Source organism: Dunckerocampus dactyliophorus, chromosome 10, assembly GCF_027744805.1.
Source record: "Dunckerocampus dactyliophorus isolate RoL2022-P2 chromosome 10, RoL_Ddac_1.1, whole genome shotgun sequence".
Classification (NCBI taxonomy): domain Eukaryota; kingdom Metazoa; phylum Chordata; class Actinopteri; order Syngnathiformes; family Syngnathidae; genus Dunckerocampus; species Dunckerocampus dactyliophorus.
The window spans coordinates 8039195-8059256 of NC_072828.1; the positions used below are offsets into that span (position 1 = coordinate 8039195).

The window sequence follows — 20062 nt, forward strand, 5'->3', positions numbered from 1 at the left end:
GGCAGGAGGGGAGAGGTGGGGGTGTTCAAGCCTGGAGTGGTTCCTTCGCTTCCCTTTGTGAAATTCCTGAGGTTTCCAGCAGCATGGAAAGCCTGCAGCTAATTTAACTTTCAGGCTTTCCCCTCTAATTCCAATGCGCCTAATTACAGCCTTGTTCCCGCAATTAAGCTGATAAACTCTTTCGTGCCGGGTGGGGTTAAGCACAGACACCCTGGGACCTCTAACAGCCCCCCCCCCCGGCTGCGCTCACGACAGCCAAACTTCTCTGGCTTCTTGGCGCACCACCTCCAGCCTCCCAGTCACTTTTTCCGCTTCCCGTTTGTTCCTGTCGTAGTAAACAGGCTGAGAATAACACGAGCCTGACGAGGGGGACAGAGCGCGTCTCCTGCTCGTATTTACGGCCGCTGAGACGCCGCCAGGAAACAAGCTCAGTAGCGTCTAGAGGTCGCGCATGGCAACTCAGAAGAGTCGTGTCTGAAAGTCCTCATGCCGAGTAAATACGATCCTGAAAAACATCACCAATACTTCATGTACTTTCTGTCTCGGAATGCGATGTTGGCACAGGGACTAACAATGATGGGATGAAAATGATGTAGCAGGCCGTCTAGACGCCCGCGCTCGTCTGCTTGTTCATTTGTTGTTTTGCAGCCACTTGAGCGTTTATCTCTCTGGAATGAAGCGTGCGGGTTTAGCGCCAATTAGTGACAAAGTCAATGTTCCCTCTGAAGATACCACGGCTTCTCTTCATTTTTTGGATGCCTTCTTCTTGTGTCTTTTTTTTATGGGCTTTCCTCTGCAGTCCTTAGAAAACTACCTGGAAACCCTAGAAAACTACACTGTGGAATACGTTCATCTGTACACTTCAATATGTATGCTATGTAGGCTGCATGCATAGTTTCTGAGTATGCAGTTTCTGACTGCATACTCAGAAACTCTCCTTTTTAATGATGAGTTGCAACCACTGGAGTTAGTCCCTCCCCTTCTACTATGTAGCCAAGATGCCTATGATTGAGGGTGGTTAGGTTGCAATTACTGATTATTAGATACATCTCCAGAACCCTCCCCTGTCTCTCTTCAATGTGCCTCACACACTTATGAAACACAAAATGTATACAGTAAATGTATATGTATAAATGTATACAGTGGGTACTCACCACTAATGAATGATAATGTTATATTATAAAACACAAAAACGAAGACCCATCTCAATAGACAAATTAGGTCAAAATAGGTCAATTTTCAAATTTCTCAGGAACGAATTGGCTTTGAGAGCACATCAGCTTGTTTAACCCCGCCCCTCCCCGGGTCAGTGTGGACACAGAGACGGCGCCACATATCTTGACATTCGCCTTTAACCAAAAAAAAAAACCAGGAAAAAATTAATCGGCTCCCAATTGCCTCTTAGAGCCAATTCGTTCGCGACCGACACATCACTAACGAGTTGGGTGCAAGAATAAATGCCTCTTGTCTTTTTTCACTGAGAACCTGCACGTCGTCAGTGGGCATTATAAAACGGTCCTTACATTAAAGTGGAAAAACACTACACGGTGAAAATATACTCATCGAGCCTGAGTCGCACCTGATAGCTTCCATTCACGCTCCGTAACAGAGGAGCTACGGCGCCAAAATCCAACGTCCAAACTAACTTCACATCAACGCGGACATTTCTGCACTGTGGTGTTGCGTTTTCCTCTTCTTGCGGGTGGCGGGAGTCGAGTGACAACCAGCTTTGAGGCGCATTAATGCACCTACTATGTTGGAGTGTGGCGGTTACGAAAGTTATACGGCAACCGGATCGGCCCCATCTTGTGGCAGAAGACGATATTTTCCGATATTCAAAATGAAACAAATCGGCAGCCGATCCCAATCCTGAAGATCGGATCGGGACATCCCAACTGAGAACTTTTTTAGTGATTCATGCTGCTCAAAAGTGTTAAACCACATCGTACTGAATGAATAACTTGCCATGCTTTACCTACCTCCTCATCCTCCTCTTCCTCCAGGTAACCGAGGGCTCAGAGGTGCGCTTCCCACCGGGCAACTTCTCCCTGACCTGCCATGTCCACAAGGAGCATCTCCCCCATGGCAACGACCACCTCCTCAGCTGGGCCCAGAAGACATACCGGGCAGTCACCTCCTTCTCTGAGCTCAGGATGACTGAGGACATTTACATCAAAGTTGGAGAAGGTGTGTGTTCAAAACATTTGTGTGTGTGTGTGTGTGTTCCATCTCTAAACTGTAGCCTCATCTTCATCAGTGTTTTATGAGGACCTTCATCTGGTGATTGCTGGAGCATAAGGTGCCAGCGTGCAATTGACTTGTAGTGTGAGCGAGGTTGACTTTGCCAAATAAGGAAACGCTCGTCTCCTCGCATTGAGGAGGAGTGAGCCTCTTCACGCTCTCCCCGCTCTTTGAAGTAGTGCCGTTAAAAGAACAAGGCTTGATTGAATGCGCTGGTTTTATTTGTTGCTCCGGTCCAGCTTGGAACTTGAAAGTGAGAAAGTTGTGCGTCAAAGCAAACACAGAGCAGGAATCAATTTGTACCAGATGCAAACGGGGGTGATGGAAGGTTCTGTTCTGCTGCTGACCTCGCTCTTTTGACCTGAAATAGCCTTGAGGGGATCCAAATAACGTCCCCCCAAAGCCCCTCACCAGTAACAAAAACATCTTCTCCCCTTGCAGATCGTGTCTTCTCAGAGACCTGCAAGATTGATAACAAGTTCTTATCTCTCAACTACCTGGGGGGGTACGTGGAGCCACAGCCCTCCAAAGGCTGCGTCCTGTCTGGACCCGACAAGGACCAAGAGGTCCACATCATCGAGCTCCAAGCCCCTAACTCCAGCAGGTGAGCGGCCAGAGCAAATAAAAGTTTACGATAAGGTCAGGATGCTTGTTTTGGACCAGGATCTTATTGGGAATTCTTCTTTCTCACAACTTCACAAATAATGTCCCCATCCCCTCAATGGAGACTTTATTTCTTAGTAGTTGTGCATAAATCTGCTTTTTATAGGATTGCATCAGGCTTTTAATTGGTTAAGCAGACACACATTGCCTGATAGAACCGCCCCCGCACCGCCACCCCACCCCCTACCCCCTTTTGGTTCCACAGTGCTTTCCAGGTGGATGTCATCGTGGAGCTGCGGCCTCTGGAGGACGACGCTCCGTTCCACCGCGATGTCGTATTGCTGCTCAAATGCACCAAGTCAGTCAACTGGGTCATCAAGTCCCACAATGTGGTGGGCAAGCTCAGTGTTGTGGTAAGAAACCTCCGCCCACCCACTCTCAAGCTCATACTCGCGTACAGTGGACCCCCGCATATTCGTGATTCAGCTTTCACGACCCCAAATTTTAATCACAGCGTAATTTTTTTTAATTGCGGGGAAACCTCACCATTTTTTGCTTATACAATCTCCTCATAACAGTCCCTAAACAAAAATAACACAAGTAACACATGTGGAAAACACAATGTAACCGTAGCACACAGACTCGAAATAACAATATAGCAACACATGCAAAACAGTACTATTTTAGACTAATGTATAACCTGCAAGGCATGCTGGGTAACTTTCTGTTGGGGAAGTGGTGCTGTTACATGTGTTACTACATGTGAGGTAGGCCTGAGTGAGGTTTGATGACCTGTTGGGTTTGTGTTGTGTATGGGTGGAAATGGCAAGCTAATGCATTGCAAAAAGATGGAACTGTCTCAATCACTTGCGTTTTTTTCGCCATCTGTGGGTGGTCTGACAACACAACTGCTGTATCGGCCTTTGATTGAGGGCCAATTTGTCGGTTTTCCCATCACAAATAATGGAAATAACCTGTTCCAGCATCAAACTGTGGTCGTCATGAAAGCTTTGCAAAGCGTACAGGCAATGGTTTAGTCTATTTCACACACAATTGCAATATCACAGTTTTGTCAAGAGCAAAGTGGGTTTGTTGGGATTGATCGAGTCGAGACTTGTTGGTGACCTCACAGTTGCTGACATGACTCACCCCCTGCAAAACACATGACTGCACTTGAAGCTGGTGGACTGAGCTCATCCTCCAGCACTTCCTATCCTTTTTTAAGATACTCTTAAAGCCATATTTACCGCACTTCACCATTTCGTATCTTTAACACTGACTCATTTCATTAAATCTCATCTAGACCCAATTTTTTGCAAAAAATATGCTTTAATGTCAAGTGTGTAATTCAAATTATGAGTAGTCTTACTTTATTTTGTGATTCGACACTGGTTGACATGTTTGTACAATTAATAATGTTAAAATATGACTTAAAACATCTGTATGCTTAGTAAAGGCTGCAGTTTGACCCTGGAACAGACCATTACATTATCTATCATTCCGTTTTCTATGCCGCTTATCCTCACTAGGGTCGCGGGGGTATCCTGGAACCTATCCCAGCTGATTTCGGGCGAGACTGTAGCCAATCACAGGGCACATATAGACAAACCACCATTCACACTCACATTCATACCTACAATTTAGACAACTAACCTAACATGCATGTTTTTGGAATGTGGGAGGAAACCGGAGTACCCGGAGAAACCCACGCGCACACGGGGTGAACATGTAAACTCCTCACAGAGATGCCCAAGCGGAGATTCGAACCCAGGTCTTCCAGATCTCCTGACTGTGTGGCCAAGATGCGATTGCGGCCCCACTATTACATTAATTGTACATTGTCCAATTGTCTGAAGATCATAACACTTACTAATAATCATTCAGTGGGTGTATTTGATGTCATTCCGAGCCACCAGGGGGCCTACTTGCATCGTATCTGGGGAATTGCTATGATATGGTGTGATGTGGTGACTTTAAGGATTTCACCATTTCTGTTCTCAGGCGTCCGATAGCGTGAGTGTCAGTTCAGGTACGGAGAGACTGATGCAGGTGTCCAAATCCCCGAAGCAGCGCCTGCCATCCGGGCGCCAGGCGCTGATCCAGTGGGCGGAGCAGCACAACTACGGCCCGGTGACGACGTACACCAGCACAGCCTTGGCCAATCACTTTGACGTGTGGCTGAAAGAAGAAGGTGGGGAAACATCCTTCAGTGTTGTTTAGTATCGTGATATCACGGTCTGATATCAACGTGTGGTTTCCAGATGTGGATCATCATCCGGACACAATGTTGCCTCCAGAACTCGCCATCCTGCGCAACTCCGGCCCAGCGACGGGAGGACGGGGAGGGGCTTTGCGGCGCTCTGGCCTGCCCTTCCCTTTCCCTCCCTCCGTGTCTGAGGGCCTGCCGCACCTACCGCTGCCCTCCCTCCTGGACGACCGCCCCTGGGAGAAGGTGGAGCCCGAGGAGCATCGGGCCGTACTCAGCGTGGGCCTAGCCGTGCAGTGTGAAGACACCAAGATGGTGGTTAGCATCAGCAAAGACAGCCTGCAGGTGTGTGGGTGACAGAATATGTATTCTATACTGTTATACAACATTGGACATGTTAATATTCAATGGTGTCTTTGCTGTGTGTTTCCCCACAGGCCAACGGGTTTGCGCACGTCAATCTCACGCTTCAAGACCCAGAATGCAAAGCGGAGGTCAACGCCACGCACTACACGCTGGAGACTCCTCTGACTGGCTGCCAGACCACCATTTACCCCCTGCAGGGAAGCACCAGCGCCCTCTACATCAACACTGTGAGTCCACAAGCTGCTGTTACGCTTCATTGTCTGCATTGCATTTTTGTCTTCAACCTTTTGTAGCAAACGTTGAACCCCTGGCAAAGTACATTTGTAGAAATTGCGGTTGTATTTAGGTAGGTATGTGCTAAATATACTTCAGTTTATACTGCAAAAAGATTGGCAACACACAAAGTTAGTTTACATGAGCAACATGAGCGCTGTCATTACTGTCCTGTAAGAGTCAGTCATTTCTCACAAGTTTCTTCTTTGCGGGGTGAACTACAGAGTGGCTTGCGACCCCCGTTATCATCCGTTATTGTGGAATGCATTCAGGATGTTTGCTCCAGCAGGCAGCCATGACTCCTCCCCTGCATTTCGGAAAAGCCGGGCTCACGTCCAAGGTCTGCTTTTGTTTGGCGGGATAACCTCTGACCTGTGGTCAAAAAGAGATGGACTGAGTGGAGGAGGACGTGTTTGCTCTGCTGTTTTTGTGTCTTTTTTCTTTTATTTAGTGCTAGGTCAGCGACACGGAGGACACGAGAAAAAGATGTTTCATGTCTCTGAGGACTGTCGCTTCATTAAATCAGAGTTGTTTGTTCTCCCACAGAACGTTTGCACATTTTACACCAGCATCAGTGGCTTTATGTATCAGTGCCACAGTGGAACCCGTTTCTGTTGTATGGCCGTTTATTTAGACCTACTAGGTCATTTTTTTATATCCATCCATCCATCCATTTTCCATGCTGCTTATCCTCACTAGGGTCGCGGGGGTAGGCTGGAGCCTATCCCAGCTGACTTCGGGCGAGAGGCGGGTTACACGCTGGACTGTTGTTTACATTTTTTAATGTGTTTTTTTTTGCTAGTGTTTCTTGTTTTTATCTTCACTAGGCGATTTTATCTGTTAGTGAAACCTGCAAATAAAATGTATTCAAGTAATCCTTTGCCAGTTTACACTTCAAATTCTGCAACGTCACTCTTCACGTTTTTTCAAAAATATATTAATTAAAAATCTTGCTGTTTTGTGGTTGAATACGGCCGATTATTACTTTAAAAATATGAAAACTATGCATCTGTAAGCAAATGTTATGTATTTTTTAAGAATTAAGAATTTTCAAGCCCAAAAATGTGGAAATAACTAAAATACAAACATAAGATGTTGCGATGACATGTAGTATTCGACACCGGCCATTAGGTGTCAGTAATTTTTACTGTAATGTTCGGTGAGACACACAAGCACCTGATTTGAGGCTTTTATTGCAGGTTTGAATGATCTCACAGCAGGCACAATAATCTCTAACGCTACTGTTGCAGCCGTAACCCACGTCAGGCTAAAACTCAACTCTGAACCCCCGAGGTCCCCTCCTGTTTGCGTCACCGGGACACATTTACAGCAACACATACGAGCACTTCTTTATGTCTTAAATATCTTATTTTCTCTTATTATGTTTACTATATTGGCCAATATGAGTGTATAGGTGACTATAAGGGTGTTATTTCATGTCTAGAGTGCTATAAAAACATTACAAAAAGTAATTAAAAAGTAATAAGCAGGTTTTCTATTCCCTAACGATAAAAATATTCCATTTATAAATAAAGAATCTATCTTTGCATGAATTCACTTATCACAGTCAGGTCTGGAACCAATTAAGTGGGATAAACAAATATATTGTGGTCTTTTCCTCCACGGTAGGTCTTGATAAGTTCCGCTGAGTCCAAGGACGGAAGCGGCGGGCCCATTGAATACGAGGACCTGGAATCGGGAGAGGTCCTGTTCCCCAGGGAAGCTGTGGATCTGGAAAGGACGCCACCCCGAGATCAGCTGTCAATCATAACAGTGAGACATTGCGGTGGCAATTTTTCCTATTTGTGTCTTATTTCCTACAGTTTCCATATGTGACCACATGACGACCATCTTTTAATTGTCTCATCCCTCCCTCCTCATCCTCCACACAAACAAAAAACAAAGAATCTTGCTGGATCAGCACAATCTTGATATTTGTGTTGGCTTTGTCCTCGTCCCCTCCTCCCAGTTCAACTGCACATATCAGCAGGCCCGGGAAACCCAAGACGCATTTCCCAAGAATGTCCCAGGAAGCATGCAGCCGGTGGACATGACGTTTAGCATGGAGCTGTACACCGCCCCGCCGTCCAGCGAGCCATCCCGCCAGGCTTTCTCCACCGTCTCTCAGAACCAGCGAGTATTTGTGGAGGTTTGTGTTGTCCCTGCTTACTCCATTCCGTCTCCCTCTTAGGGGGCCAGCCCCAAGGTCAACTTGGGGTCATAAAAAGCTCACTTTCACCCCCTTCCTGCCGCACCTCCTCACATCCCGCCAAATATTTGCTCTGCAGCGGCCATGGTAGAGGTCAGGGGAGGCAGCGTGGACGCGCACTACGAGGCCTTTGAAGGGATGATTTATGGCCCTATCAGCGGGAGATGCGGCACTGACGGAGCGGACTAACAAAGAGCTATCTGTGTTTGGCGTTAGCTTCCCCTTAAGAAGTCGCAGCGTGCTGAGAGATGACCCAAGGCCGCAAGTTGGACTCGAATAAAAAGCGGCTCTTTGTTTCTTTAGATAGCGAGCAAACAGCTTAACTTACGTGATCTCTCTGTGAGATTACAATCCTTTGCTAGCAGCAGCACGGAAATATTAATAAATGGATGTGTATCAAAATCTGTCGGCAGGAAGTCGCACAAAAATAAACAAATGGACAAACATTAAATATGAAACATATCCTTTCTCGTCCTTCAGGTGACATCATCCTCATCAGACGTGGACGTGGGCTTCACGATCCTTTCCTGCTTTGTCTCGCCCAACGCCAGCCCCAGCGTGGAGTCAACCTACACTCTCATCGAGACCGTTTGCCCCACGGACGACTCGGTCCGCTTCTCTCCTCGCAGCCCGGCAGACAAAAAGACCTTCAGCTTCACCTTCAACTCAGACTTCAACACGTCGCTTGTATTCCTGCACTGCAAGATGTCCCCCTGCGCCAGAACCTCTCCCAGCGACCTGGGCCTTGCACCGGTACACACTCTTGTTTGTCTTGCACACTGGAAAGGGCGTTGCAAATGAGGAAGACAGGTTTATTGTGAGGAGGAAGTCCCACTGCTTAGTTATCACTGTCCATTTCATAAGAGCAGATCCTTTCACATGTTCAAGGATACCATCATTATCCTTCATGATGTCTTTACGATATCTAATTTCCACTTCACTTTTCACTTTCACTTTCTGCCTCAAGAATCTGCCTCAAGCTAGGAAGACGTAATGAAGGGGAAAAGTGGACTAAAAAAAAAAACAAGTGATGTTGACCTATTCTTCCACCTATGTATTCTTTCAACTAGTTTTCTTTTCCTTTTTCGCTTTTTCTTTTTGCACAGTATTCATGAATGCTGCACAAATATATCAAATAATATGGATATAAAAATATGTATTATATAATTAAATATTTTTTTAAATATATTTTTAAAGAAATTATTTATTTGATAAATTATAATTTAATTTTGTATTTATTTATTGAATATAATTGATACTTTTTAAAAATCTGAGCAAAGACATTCATGGAAACGGCACCATTAACGAAAATGGCATTAGTAGAGAAACATCAAAGCTAAACTTAACAAAAACAAATACTAAAAATCATGTTGATGCATCCATAGTTAGCAGGCTACTTCCTGGTGGAAGGAAAGATTGCCTCATTGGCTATACGTGATTGATCGTGCCATTTTTATCAGGATAGGATCATTTGCACTTTCACAATTGAAAATGAAAATGAATTAATTTGCAACAACATGTCATCTTGATAATGAACCAATCAATCGATCGCACTGTAGAGTGACAGCATTTTTTTAACACACACAGTGCTTACGGCCGAGGCAGACGTGCGACTCTGTGCACCTGGACGACATCCTCACCATGATGATGAACGCCAGGACGTCCAGCAAAGCTCTGATGGTGCTGGATGGATCCGCTCAGCCCGGCATGACAGGTGAGGGTCCACTCTCGACTGTGCTGGGATGTTCCTGTGCAAGTAGAACATTAGCTCGGTATTTTCTGGCTGGGGAGACCTGCTTTTGGTCTGCCATATGTCAACACCGGCCATAACATTAGGTACACCTGTGCAACCTAGAACAATGATGTCCAAAGTGAGACTCGGAAGCCATTTGCAGCCCGCAGCAGTTTTTTTATTGGCCCACGGCCATTTTGTGAATTTTACAAGAATTAAAGTCAAGAGAAAAAAGTTACAATGTAAGCAGAAAAAGTTGGAATGACGTTGTAACATTATGAGGAACAATATCGTCATTTTACCATAAAGTTCAAATATTCAAGAAAGACATTCTTTTTGTTTTAAGTTGTGATATTATGAAAAACAAACAAAAAAAGTTGCAGGAAAAGTTCTAATATTATGACAATAAAGTCAAAATATTATGGGAATAAAGTCATAATTACAAGAAGATAATTTACAGGAAGGAAGTTGACGTAGCTGGAAAATAAAAAAAAAAAAACAACAGCAGACATGAAAAAACTGTAATTTTACAGATTTTATGGGGATGTCATACAACTTTGTGTCAAAAAACTCAAAAACGATCCCTTTAACACATCGCTTGTGTTTTAATTTATGACAATTTTATCCATTTGGTGAAGTAAAAGTTCAAAGGTATGACAGAGCCTTGCGTTGACATCATACAAATGAGTAGAAGCCTCTTTCCTTAGGTGTGTGTGCGTGTGTGTGTGTGTGTGTGTGTGTGTGTGTGTGTGTGTGTGTGTGTGTGCGGTGTGATAAGAAGAGTGTAGTAAGACGTGAAGCCCTCACGGACTTTCTAAGGGACACGACCAAACCACAAAATGCTGAACATCACCTCCTGACATCTGCGCTACATTACGCCATCACATATCTGTTTACACCAACCATCTGTACACAAGTGTGTGTGCATGTGTGCGTTAGCATGTGGCTAGCTGCAGGAAAGAGGCCCACTTTGGCTGCTCTGGCCTGGCTCTGGATGAGCTGGAAAAGAGGAGTCACACTCGCACTAAGCTCCAGTTGTTTTCACTTAGAAACTTCAACACACCCCGCCACACTCCTTCCCACTCCGTAGGGTGCATGCGTGTGTGTGTGCGCGTGGGTTAGTCCTTGAAGATCACCCCTTATTTAGCCGCTCATTCGTCTATCGGGTGAGGTAACAGCCATCACCTTTTAACTGGCCAAGAGACGTGATGATGTCATTAGCATCTTTCGCCACCCCGCACTCACTCCCTCTCCTCTGAGGCCAGAGAGACGTCAACGAAAGACGTGTGGCCACGCTACGGACTCATGACTTTTGCCTCAGTTTCTCATTTGAAAAGGTTGGTAGGACATCAGAGTGGAGTCCTAACAAGCACGCTGACTTCTGCGTAGTCACGACTACGCCATCTTGATCGCTTTTTAGATCTTGATCTGTTTTCTGGAGAGTCGACTATTTATTAGCTTGTTAGTTTCCTTTGTTGCGAGCGAGGTCAATTAAAGAGAAAAGGGGACAATAATGATACCCCAAAAGTGTGATATCACTGTATCAGTGATACAGTGATATCAGTGATGTCTGCCTCCACCATCCTTTCTAAATCAATAGGGTTCTTGTTCCTGTTTGAAAGTTGGAATGCTGTCCGTAATGAAAGTGTTTAAAAAGAAAACAAGTTGTAAAGGTTCCGCTATGTTAGCATGGTAGCGTGATTGTAAACCTGGAGGAACAGTGTTAACCGACGTTTTTACGACATCTTAAAGCAACACTCCTTGCCCTCGCATGTCCCGCAGTGGCGTGCCTGTGTTGACGTTGGACGAGGCAGCGGCGAACAAGACGGGACGGCCGTGAGCGCGCTAAGCTGGGAAACAGGACGGCGTGTGCCAACGCCGCGGGTTTATTTTCCACGGAGCTCATTGAGTCAACAGCAGTGTGCCGTAAACACGCTTTGAAAAAGTTCATCTTAGCGTTTGAGCGAAACAAGAAGGCGTCTGTTTGGACCGTGAACAAAACAAGCCGAAATGTTGACTTGTATGTGGGAAAGACACAACAACCTCAAATTTGAGTTCCATTTATGATGTCGACACGGTGTATTAGTCAAGTAGATGAATACTGTTATTGAGCAACTACAGTGCTAATGAAGCTAATGAAGCTCAAAGTCAACACCAGATTTTGTCTGTTTTTAGGAGAAAATTCATTCACGTTGCACTGCGAAATTTTGCGGCTTCACTCTACCACGGTTTTTCCTAAATATATTAAATTAGTTGTATATTTAAGCTAATTTTACGTATTTTGTGTGTAAATTAAGCATTTTCCAGCATAATAATAAAATACAAATACAAGGCATTCAGAAGACACGTTGAAAGACGTATTGTGATATGTAGTAATATGATATGTATGATGTATGTGTATGCCTACACTTGGTGGCAGTAATGTTACATGATGTTACACTGATGTGACAATAGCCACTGTCCAGAAACCAGAACTAGAAAAAAAGGAACTCTCCCAGTACTAATGTGTGAGTCTACAGTATTTTATGACTTATTTCCTCTTATATGTCTACTATATTGGGGAATAGGAGTCTAAAGGTCACTATAGGGGTGTTATTTCATGTCTAGAGAGCTCTAATAATGTTAAAACCCCTATTTATAAGGTCGTAAACAGGTTTTCTATGCTCTAACAATGAAAATATTCCATTTATAAATAAGGAATCCTACTTTGTGGAAATGTATTTATTGCCATTGGGTCATACAAGTGTAAAAAGAAGTCAAGCAGTGTTAATAATAATACAAGAGTCTATGTCAGGGGTCCATACCAACGTGACTGTCCACTGCCAATATGCTGCACCATTGTCCTCACACGTTACTGCTACTCTGGCGTGGATTCCCCTCCACCAATGTCACCTGCAGTACCAGAGAGACTTTTTGTGTGTGATGAACGTTAAACTATGGGAAATTAAACGAAAATTTAAATGGGAGGGCGATGAGAAAGAAGGGCAAAATATGGGAGTTTCGTGGGAAAAACAAAAGTGTACAGTCCAAACCTTTTCCACCGAGGGTCACGTGCAGATAATATATGCATATGTGCAATATCTAATAATATTTCTCATTAATAATGAATTCATTTTGTGTTTGGAATATACCTGCGGCCAATAAAAAACAAAATGCACTTTGGGTACCCCTGCTCTAAATACTGCACCCAATGTAAGCCTGTTGGAAAAGCCCAGTAAAGGGACTCAACCTGTAATCACTGAATGAATCAGTCAGACATGTTGGACTAATGCATGCTTCTGACACAGTTAGAACCATCATTTTGTCAAGTCATGAAAAAGTCTGGCATTCCTGGGTCACATGGTACAGATACCGCAGGAGGGGCGGGCAGTTGATGTCACTGAGGGCGTCCTCCTGTGATGACCTGTCATCAGTCTTTCCCGATGAAACACCAAGTTTAAGAATAGACGCCATTGTGCCGCATCCAGGCTTTGGATGCGTGCCAGGGGGCCTTGTCCACACACAAACGGCGTCTTTGTGTGTCATTTGGCGTCATCATGAACACCTCAGATTGGGGGAGGCTCGTCCCTCTGGACCCCTGAAACTGCCCCTCTCCTTCCCGGTCAGGTCACATTCCAGAGGGGAAGAGCTTTATCAGCATGTTAGCTTGTTAGCATGTTAGCACACCCAACATGCACTGTGCTCATGTTTTTTTTTTGTTGTTTTTTTTGCAGACTTTCCGACGTATCTGGAGCCTGAGAGCCCGGATGATCCCACTACTAAAAGTAGGTTTTCCTGAACGCACCGCATGATTTTAAGGCATCAGTAGATTATGGGTGCGTCCATTATTTGTAATATTTTGCCATTCGCTGGGTCACGGAACATACCCCCTGCAAATACCAGGGATCTCCTACACAGTGGAACCGAATCGTCCGAAAACTGAAACCATTTTTCCCATAGAAAGCAATAAATCTGTCTTAGTGTCCCAACTCTTAAAGGACCACCAAGACGTGGATGCTTTGTTTGGGAACTCCATTCCTAGTTCCTATTCCTATTAGTATTAACACTCACAGGTGCACTTGAACCTGTCACTCCTTGCACTCTACCAGTGTTTACTGAGCTACAAATGTTGAGAGTGCCTTTCTTTTGCAGACACGGTGCACGTGCTGGACACGCCCACCGTGGTGGTCATCGCCTTCGCCGCCTTCGTGATCGGGGCTCTGTTGACCGGAGCGCTGTGGTTCATCTACTCTCACACAGGTAGGATCTTCACCTTCTGCACCGAGATAAAATTGAGGGAGGAATGTCGGGGGCGCTGCTGAGAGGTCCAAACATCCTGTTGCTGAGAGAGGCCGACGCACAATAACATGGGGTGTAAATACTTCCTGTTGGTCGGCAGCGAGAGCGCTTGTCTTTCCTGCCTTTCAATGCTGCTCAGCCAATATGGAAATTCCGCGGGCGCTCGAAAAGCCACTTGACCTTGTCTGACCGCTGACAGGAAGTGAGAGTTCACCTTTAAAAGGAGATCTCTTATAGTCAAAGCCTTTACTGAGGACACGTAGGCAAACACCTTCTATGGTGCTTTCCTTTACTGCTTTATTACATATTATATTTATACGTGGCACTCATGCATGTGGATTACAACGGCACAAATGTGTTTAAAATCTATTGCAACAAATTGCGACTAAAATGAGAGGTCATTTGGGTATCCTTTATAAGCAGGATTTGCCCCGCCTGTCGTCAGAAGTCAGCCGGGATAGGCTCCAGCATGCCCCCGCGACTCTAATGAGGAGAAGCGGCATAGAAAATAAATGGATGGATGGAATTATAAGAATTTTATGTATTTTTTTTATTACTTTTTAAATTTAATGTAAACGATTTTTACTACATTTTTAATAAGGCTGTCAATAACGCCTTAATGGAAGTTTCCTTTAACGGCACTATGTTTTTTTTGATGCGCAACTAATATGTGCACGTCCTGTTTGACCCTCGGCCCACTCCGTAGTTTGAGGAAGAAGCGGTGACTGTGGACCCACAAGGGGGAACAAATATTGAGCAGAAATAGAATAAGAAAGGGCTATTTTGATTAGTAAATTTAGCTTCAAAGCCCTGGCACATGGCTCTCGCAACAAGACCAAAGTTATTTGTAGCGACTGTCGCTGTGATTGGATGACTTGCCAGAGAGAAGTTACTGAAGCACTGCCGGTATCTTTTTCATGAGCAGCGCACTAGCTAGTCATCAACACACCAGTAAAACATACGTACATTATAGCGATGTAATTGATCTTATTTATTATGTATTGTGCAAAACTATGACAGGAACAATATCAAATTTAAAGGACGAAATGAAGACAGACCCACCATCCACCAGTAGGAGCCTGGACTTTAGTTTTCAGAGTACACACGTGTGAGCAACAAAACTAATTTGGATGGTGTCCAAATGTTGTGTGAGAGTCCTTGAGATGTCCCTGTGTGTTCTGCTTTGTCCGTTCATTATTTAGTTACGAATTGGAGAATGCCCAATGGGATACATCGTGGTTGTCTCCAACCGTGCATTTGTGGTTGGGTTAGTTACATGAATGGCCATGGAAATAAACTCCGTGGTGGAGGTTTAATCGGCTTAAATGTGTAAATATTATGTTTGAAGACTCAATCAGACCAATCAGTGAGGAGCAATGGTGGACGTCGTGGACGTGGACAAAGAGCAGGTGGAAGAGGAGGAAGAAGAAGAAGAAGAAGTAGAAGTGAGGCTGTCATGAGTTTGACCATCTAGTCTAAAATGGTCCTTACAAGGCAATCTTAACCCCGAGTGCTCCCGACCTCTAAAAATATCAGCGTATTTTTGAGTGTTCAACCATGAAAACAAAAGAGCGATCGTCGCGACCCCCAAACAACCCCCACCCTCGCCCCTCCCTCCTCAGGGGTTTGAGGACGATGCTCCCCTCCCGAGACAAACGCCCCCTTTTTATTTTCATCCACCACAGCTGGAGTCCATAAAAGGCATGCTGGGAGACGAAGGCGAGTCTTCAATCAGACGACTATTCGACACTTTGCTCGTTAAGCCGCCGCTCCTCGTCCGTCATCACGTGTCCGCCGACAGACCTTCTGCCGCCGCTCCGGTCACGTAAGCGAGCGTGCAAAGATACCGAAGCCAGCCCAAGCTTTTACACTTTGTCTGGCGTGCAGTCTAAACACGCGAGTTGATTTCACCAAGACGTTTACGTCTGACAGCCGCGAGAGGACACGTTTGTCTGACTCCGCTGATGAGCTGACGTTAGTTTGTTTGCTCAGAAAAATGAAGAACACCTGCGCCAACTAATCAGCTCATTGAGAGGGGAGCTACCCTGCTCATTTCAGGGGCTTTTTTATACGATGTACCGTAATCCTTCGCCACTTCCTGCTTCCAATTTTGCGGCTTCACTCGACCACAGTAATTCAAAAAATATATTAATTAATAAATCATGCTGTTTCTTGGTTGAATACGGCCTATTTGTAGTCCAAATATATACATATTTAAGCAAATCGTACTTATTTTTTTGCCTAAATGAATCATTTTCAAGCACAAAAATGGCTAAAAATTCAAATATAAGGCATTCAGAAGACACATTTAAAGACGTGATGATATGAAGTATTGTACACTGGTCACTAGGTGTCAGGAATGATACTGTAATGTTCGGTGAGACAGACAAGCATCAGACTTGATGGCTGGAACAAAAGGCTTCTATTGCAGGTTTGAAGTATCTCACAAGACACAGGAACTGTTGCAGCCGTAACCCACGCCAAGCTAAAACTCTGAACTGTGAACCCCTGACGCCACTTCCTGTCTGCGTCACTGGCACACATTTACAGTAACAGCACCAGTCGTATGTATGTCTTAAATGTCTTATTTTCTCTTATTATGTCTACTATATTGGGTCATAGAAGTGTAAAGGTGACTATAGGGGTGTTATTTCATGTATAGAGGGCTCTAATGTTAAAAGAACGTACACAGGTTTTCTATGCTCTAACTATGGAAATATTCAATTTTTAAATAAGGAATGCTACTTGGCAGAAATTCACTTATCACAGTCAGGACTGGAATAGATTAACCGCGATAAACAAAGGATTACTGTAGTAGTATACTGTATAATGGCATTGTAACAGTTTCTTTTCAGAAAATACTCCATAAATCTCAACTTCTGTGCAGGGTAAATCTGCATTCTTCTCCTCTTGGCCAAAACACTGTAATTCCCGGCCTGCTCCCCCAACGGGTAGTCAATACGGATACAGAGCTAATATTTCAACTTCTGTGGCACTTACTGAAATCACGGAGGAAATTACCAATGCTATAGACCACAGAAAGTGTGCAGCTGCAGTATTTATGGATCTTACAAAAGCCTTCGATACAATATTTCAACAACAAAGTTAGAAAGGTACGAAATGAGAGGATGAGAGGATTAATCTTGAATTGGGTTAAAAGCTACCTAGCAAACAGGAAGCAATTTGTAAAGCTAGGAGAATACACATCTGTGGGTTTAAATATCACGTGTGGAGTACCCCAGGGGTCAATATTGGGACCAAAACTGTTCAGTTTGTATGTCAACGACATTTGTAGAGTGACAAAGGACTTAAAGTTATTATTTGTGGATCATACCACTTCCTTTTGTTCTGGGGAAAGCACACAAGAACTCATTAAAAAGGTCAAGGATGAAATGGTCATATGAAAGACACGGTTTGATAAAAACAGGTTATCCTTGAACTCAAGTAAAACTAAAATAATGCTATCTGGAAATAGCAGAAAGGATACAAATAGACGCAGTGGACATTGAAAGAATGAAAGAAAATACATTTCTGGGGAACATAATAGACAAAAAAAATGAGTTGGAAATAATACATAGATTATGGGGGTGTCAAAATAAATGCATATTCACTAATACACATGCAAACAATACTATTTTATACTCGCATGCTGGGTAACCTGCTGGGAAAAGTGCGCATGGCCTTTCCGGCTTGGAAACTTTTTGCAAATATTTTGACTGAATTGTACAACCTTAGACGTTTTTGTTGTTGGTGTGCAAGTACAAAACAATAAAGTTGTGGTTACATGAATACCTGACTGTGTCAACCAAAATACAGTACAGTGTATGTCTGCTTGCCCTATCCAAGGTGACAAAAGGGTGGAGATCTCATGCCTTGCTTTGGCCTTTAAGTCCAGCTTCACTGATTCCAGATATGAAAAGGATGCTTCCTCGTCTCCTTCTGCTCCAGATGTTTTAATTTAGAGCGTTTTCTCAAGGTGACGTTTTTTAAAAGCGGCAGTAAATCCCGATGCTTGATGAGGAGGGTCAAAGGCAAAACTGTTAAGACGTTAGAGTCCAGATGAAGTCATCATATTTTACTTCCTCCTGTGAAGGATGGTATACCCTAAGAGCTTCACACACTCATCCACACTGACCTTCTCTTGTCTCGTTCTAGGCGGGACGGCGGGCGGCGCCCAGCAGGTCCAGAAGTGTCAGCCGGCCTCGGAGAACAGCAGTGCCGGCCACAGCATCGGCAGCACGCAAAGCACGCCCTGCTCCAGCAGCAGCACCGCGTAGCATGCGCGGCTGCACGTCCTCCAATCAAAGACTATGTTTGCGTGGACAGTCCTCATGAGAGTCCACAATAGTTGGACACCATCCGGTCTTTGGCCTGCACACCTTTTCCTGTCTCCTAGTTGACGCTACATGACGGAGCAAGACATTTTGGACAATTGTATGCACCCAACTTCAGGGAAGGTCCTTTTTGGTTCCCAGATCCATAACAGCGTCCTTGGAGGAGTTTGGATGCTGTCACCACCACGTTTTATTCCCCTTATGTCAGCTTAACAATCAGCTTCGTTTAGGATGTTTTTGAGAAGAACAGGAAAACGCAACATCATGGTCGCGACTGAACGACCCCAAAGTGCGACAAAGCTGGACCAGGACAGAACATCAGAACCACTATTGAATTGTGAGTGGTCTAAAGTGGTATGTAAAGAAAGCTATCTTTCTTGAATGTATACAGAAGTTAAGAAAATGTCAAACAATGTGAAAGACAAATGTGAAGACATACTGATTTTTTTTTTACATTTTTATACGCATATTTTCTTTCTTTTTTTTTGCCCTTGCAATATTGTAAACAAGTGCCTTTTATGTAGTAGTCACGGCTAGTTAAGCTAAGCTAGCTACGCTCTTTAAGGGTTTTTTAGAATTGTTTATTGTTTCCAAAATGAGACCAAAGGGTTGATACCACTCTGGATGACCAGCAAACCCACTGGGCAAAAACAGATATAACGTTTGAAACATATTGTATTGAATATAACAACATGCTCTTATGCTAAGCTAGGCTAACCGTACCAACCTCTAAAGAGTGGTACCGACCCTCTCATGTCAATCCAGGAAAGACAGAAAATGAGGCCAAAACGTCGGAATTGTCTTTTGTACATTTTTGTATTTGTGTAAATATTGTAAATATAGCAACAACTTGAAAGCTGCGCCCACAGGTTAGTAACTTAGCATTTCACCTCAGTTTGTCAGCACGGTATTACAGGATGTCGTCCTCTGTAAGCAGAAAAAGGTGTCACCTGTACCTCAAAAAGTGTACGTAAAATTTAGTGATGAGACAAATCGCGTCCGCTTTTGCCTCCGCTAGCTCAAACGCAAGTTAGCCTAAAAGTGACATCATCAGTCCATCTGATCATTTCCTTTGTTAAATAATGAGGAATTAATTGATTAGTTGAATCTGTTTTTAAACGTTAAATAATTTAGTGTTGACTTCATTCTTCCGGTAAAATTCCAGTTAAAAAAAAATGTTTTTTTTTTTTGTATAAATACAAACATTATTGCGGAAGTAATACGTTTGTTTTTGCTGGACTCGTCGCCACCTCGCGGTTTCACAAGTGTTTGCGCCAGTACCTCCCACCTGTGTCTTTTTTTACAAATGTAAACATGTATAAAGCTTTCTACAGAGGGAATAGAGTATAAGTACTTTTAAAATTTATATATATATATATATTTGTGTATAAAATTATATTTTGGAATATATTTACCGAGAGAATTTTATTGTTGAAGTACTGTGAAATGATTTATTTTTATCGGTTTGCTGATTCATGTCATGTAAGCAGGAAACCTTCAAGGATGTAAATGACGTTGGTATAAAACATGTTAAGGAACTCTTTTGCTTTTTCTATATTTTCGTGTAAAAAAATGTTGCTAAATAAACATGGACAAAGTGTTAAGTATCTGTAAGTATTATTTTTGCTACAGCACTGTGTAAAAACCGCTGATGCCCCGCCCCAAGAGGCTTCACGGGGGTGGCCAATCAGGAGAAAGGGGGCGAGGCACTGCGTGGGCAATTTGATAAGTTCATATTTAAAATCCTAAATCAGTTGGAGAAATAATACAAATAACACCACAAGTTTTACGTACTGTACTTAAAGCTAACTTCCTTAACG

The 20062-nt window shown here is 43.8% G+C and overlaps 1 protein-coding gene across 1 annotated transcript in view; it reads left to right on the forward strand.

The window, feature by feature from the left end:
• tgfbr3 (transforming growth factor, beta receptor III) overlaps positions 1 to 19835 on the forward strand; it is a 61250-nt gene extending 41415 nt beyond the window's left edge. The window contains exons 5-17 of the mRNA XM_054789614.1: positions 2004 to 2187; positions 2683 to 2845; positions 3110 to 3257; positions 4846 to 5035; positions 5106 to 5395; positions 5488 to 5643; positions 7319 to 7462; positions 7659 to 7838; positions 8379 to 8651; positions 9486 to 9612; positions 13344 to 13394; positions 13762 to 13869; positions 18064 to 19835. Of these exons, the coding sequence (XP_054645589.1) occupies positions 2004 to 2187; positions 2683 to 2845; positions 3110 to 3257; positions 4846 to 5035; positions 5106 to 5395; positions 5488 to 5643; positions 7319 to 7462; positions 7659 to 7838; positions 8379 to 8651; positions 9486 to 9612; positions 13344 to 13394; positions 13762 to 13869; positions 18064 to 18185 (2136 nt within the window). The 3' untranslated portion in view covers positions 18186 to 19835. The remainder of the gene's footprint in view (positions 1 to 2003; positions 2188 to 2682; positions 2846 to 3109; positions 3258 to 4845; positions 5036 to 5105; positions 5396 to 5487; positions 5644 to 7318; positions 7463 to 7658; positions 7839 to 8378; positions 8652 to 9485; positions 9613 to 13343; positions 13395 to 13761; positions 13870 to 18063) is intronic.
• The last annotated feature ends 227 nt before the right edge of the window (positions 19836 to 20062 follow it).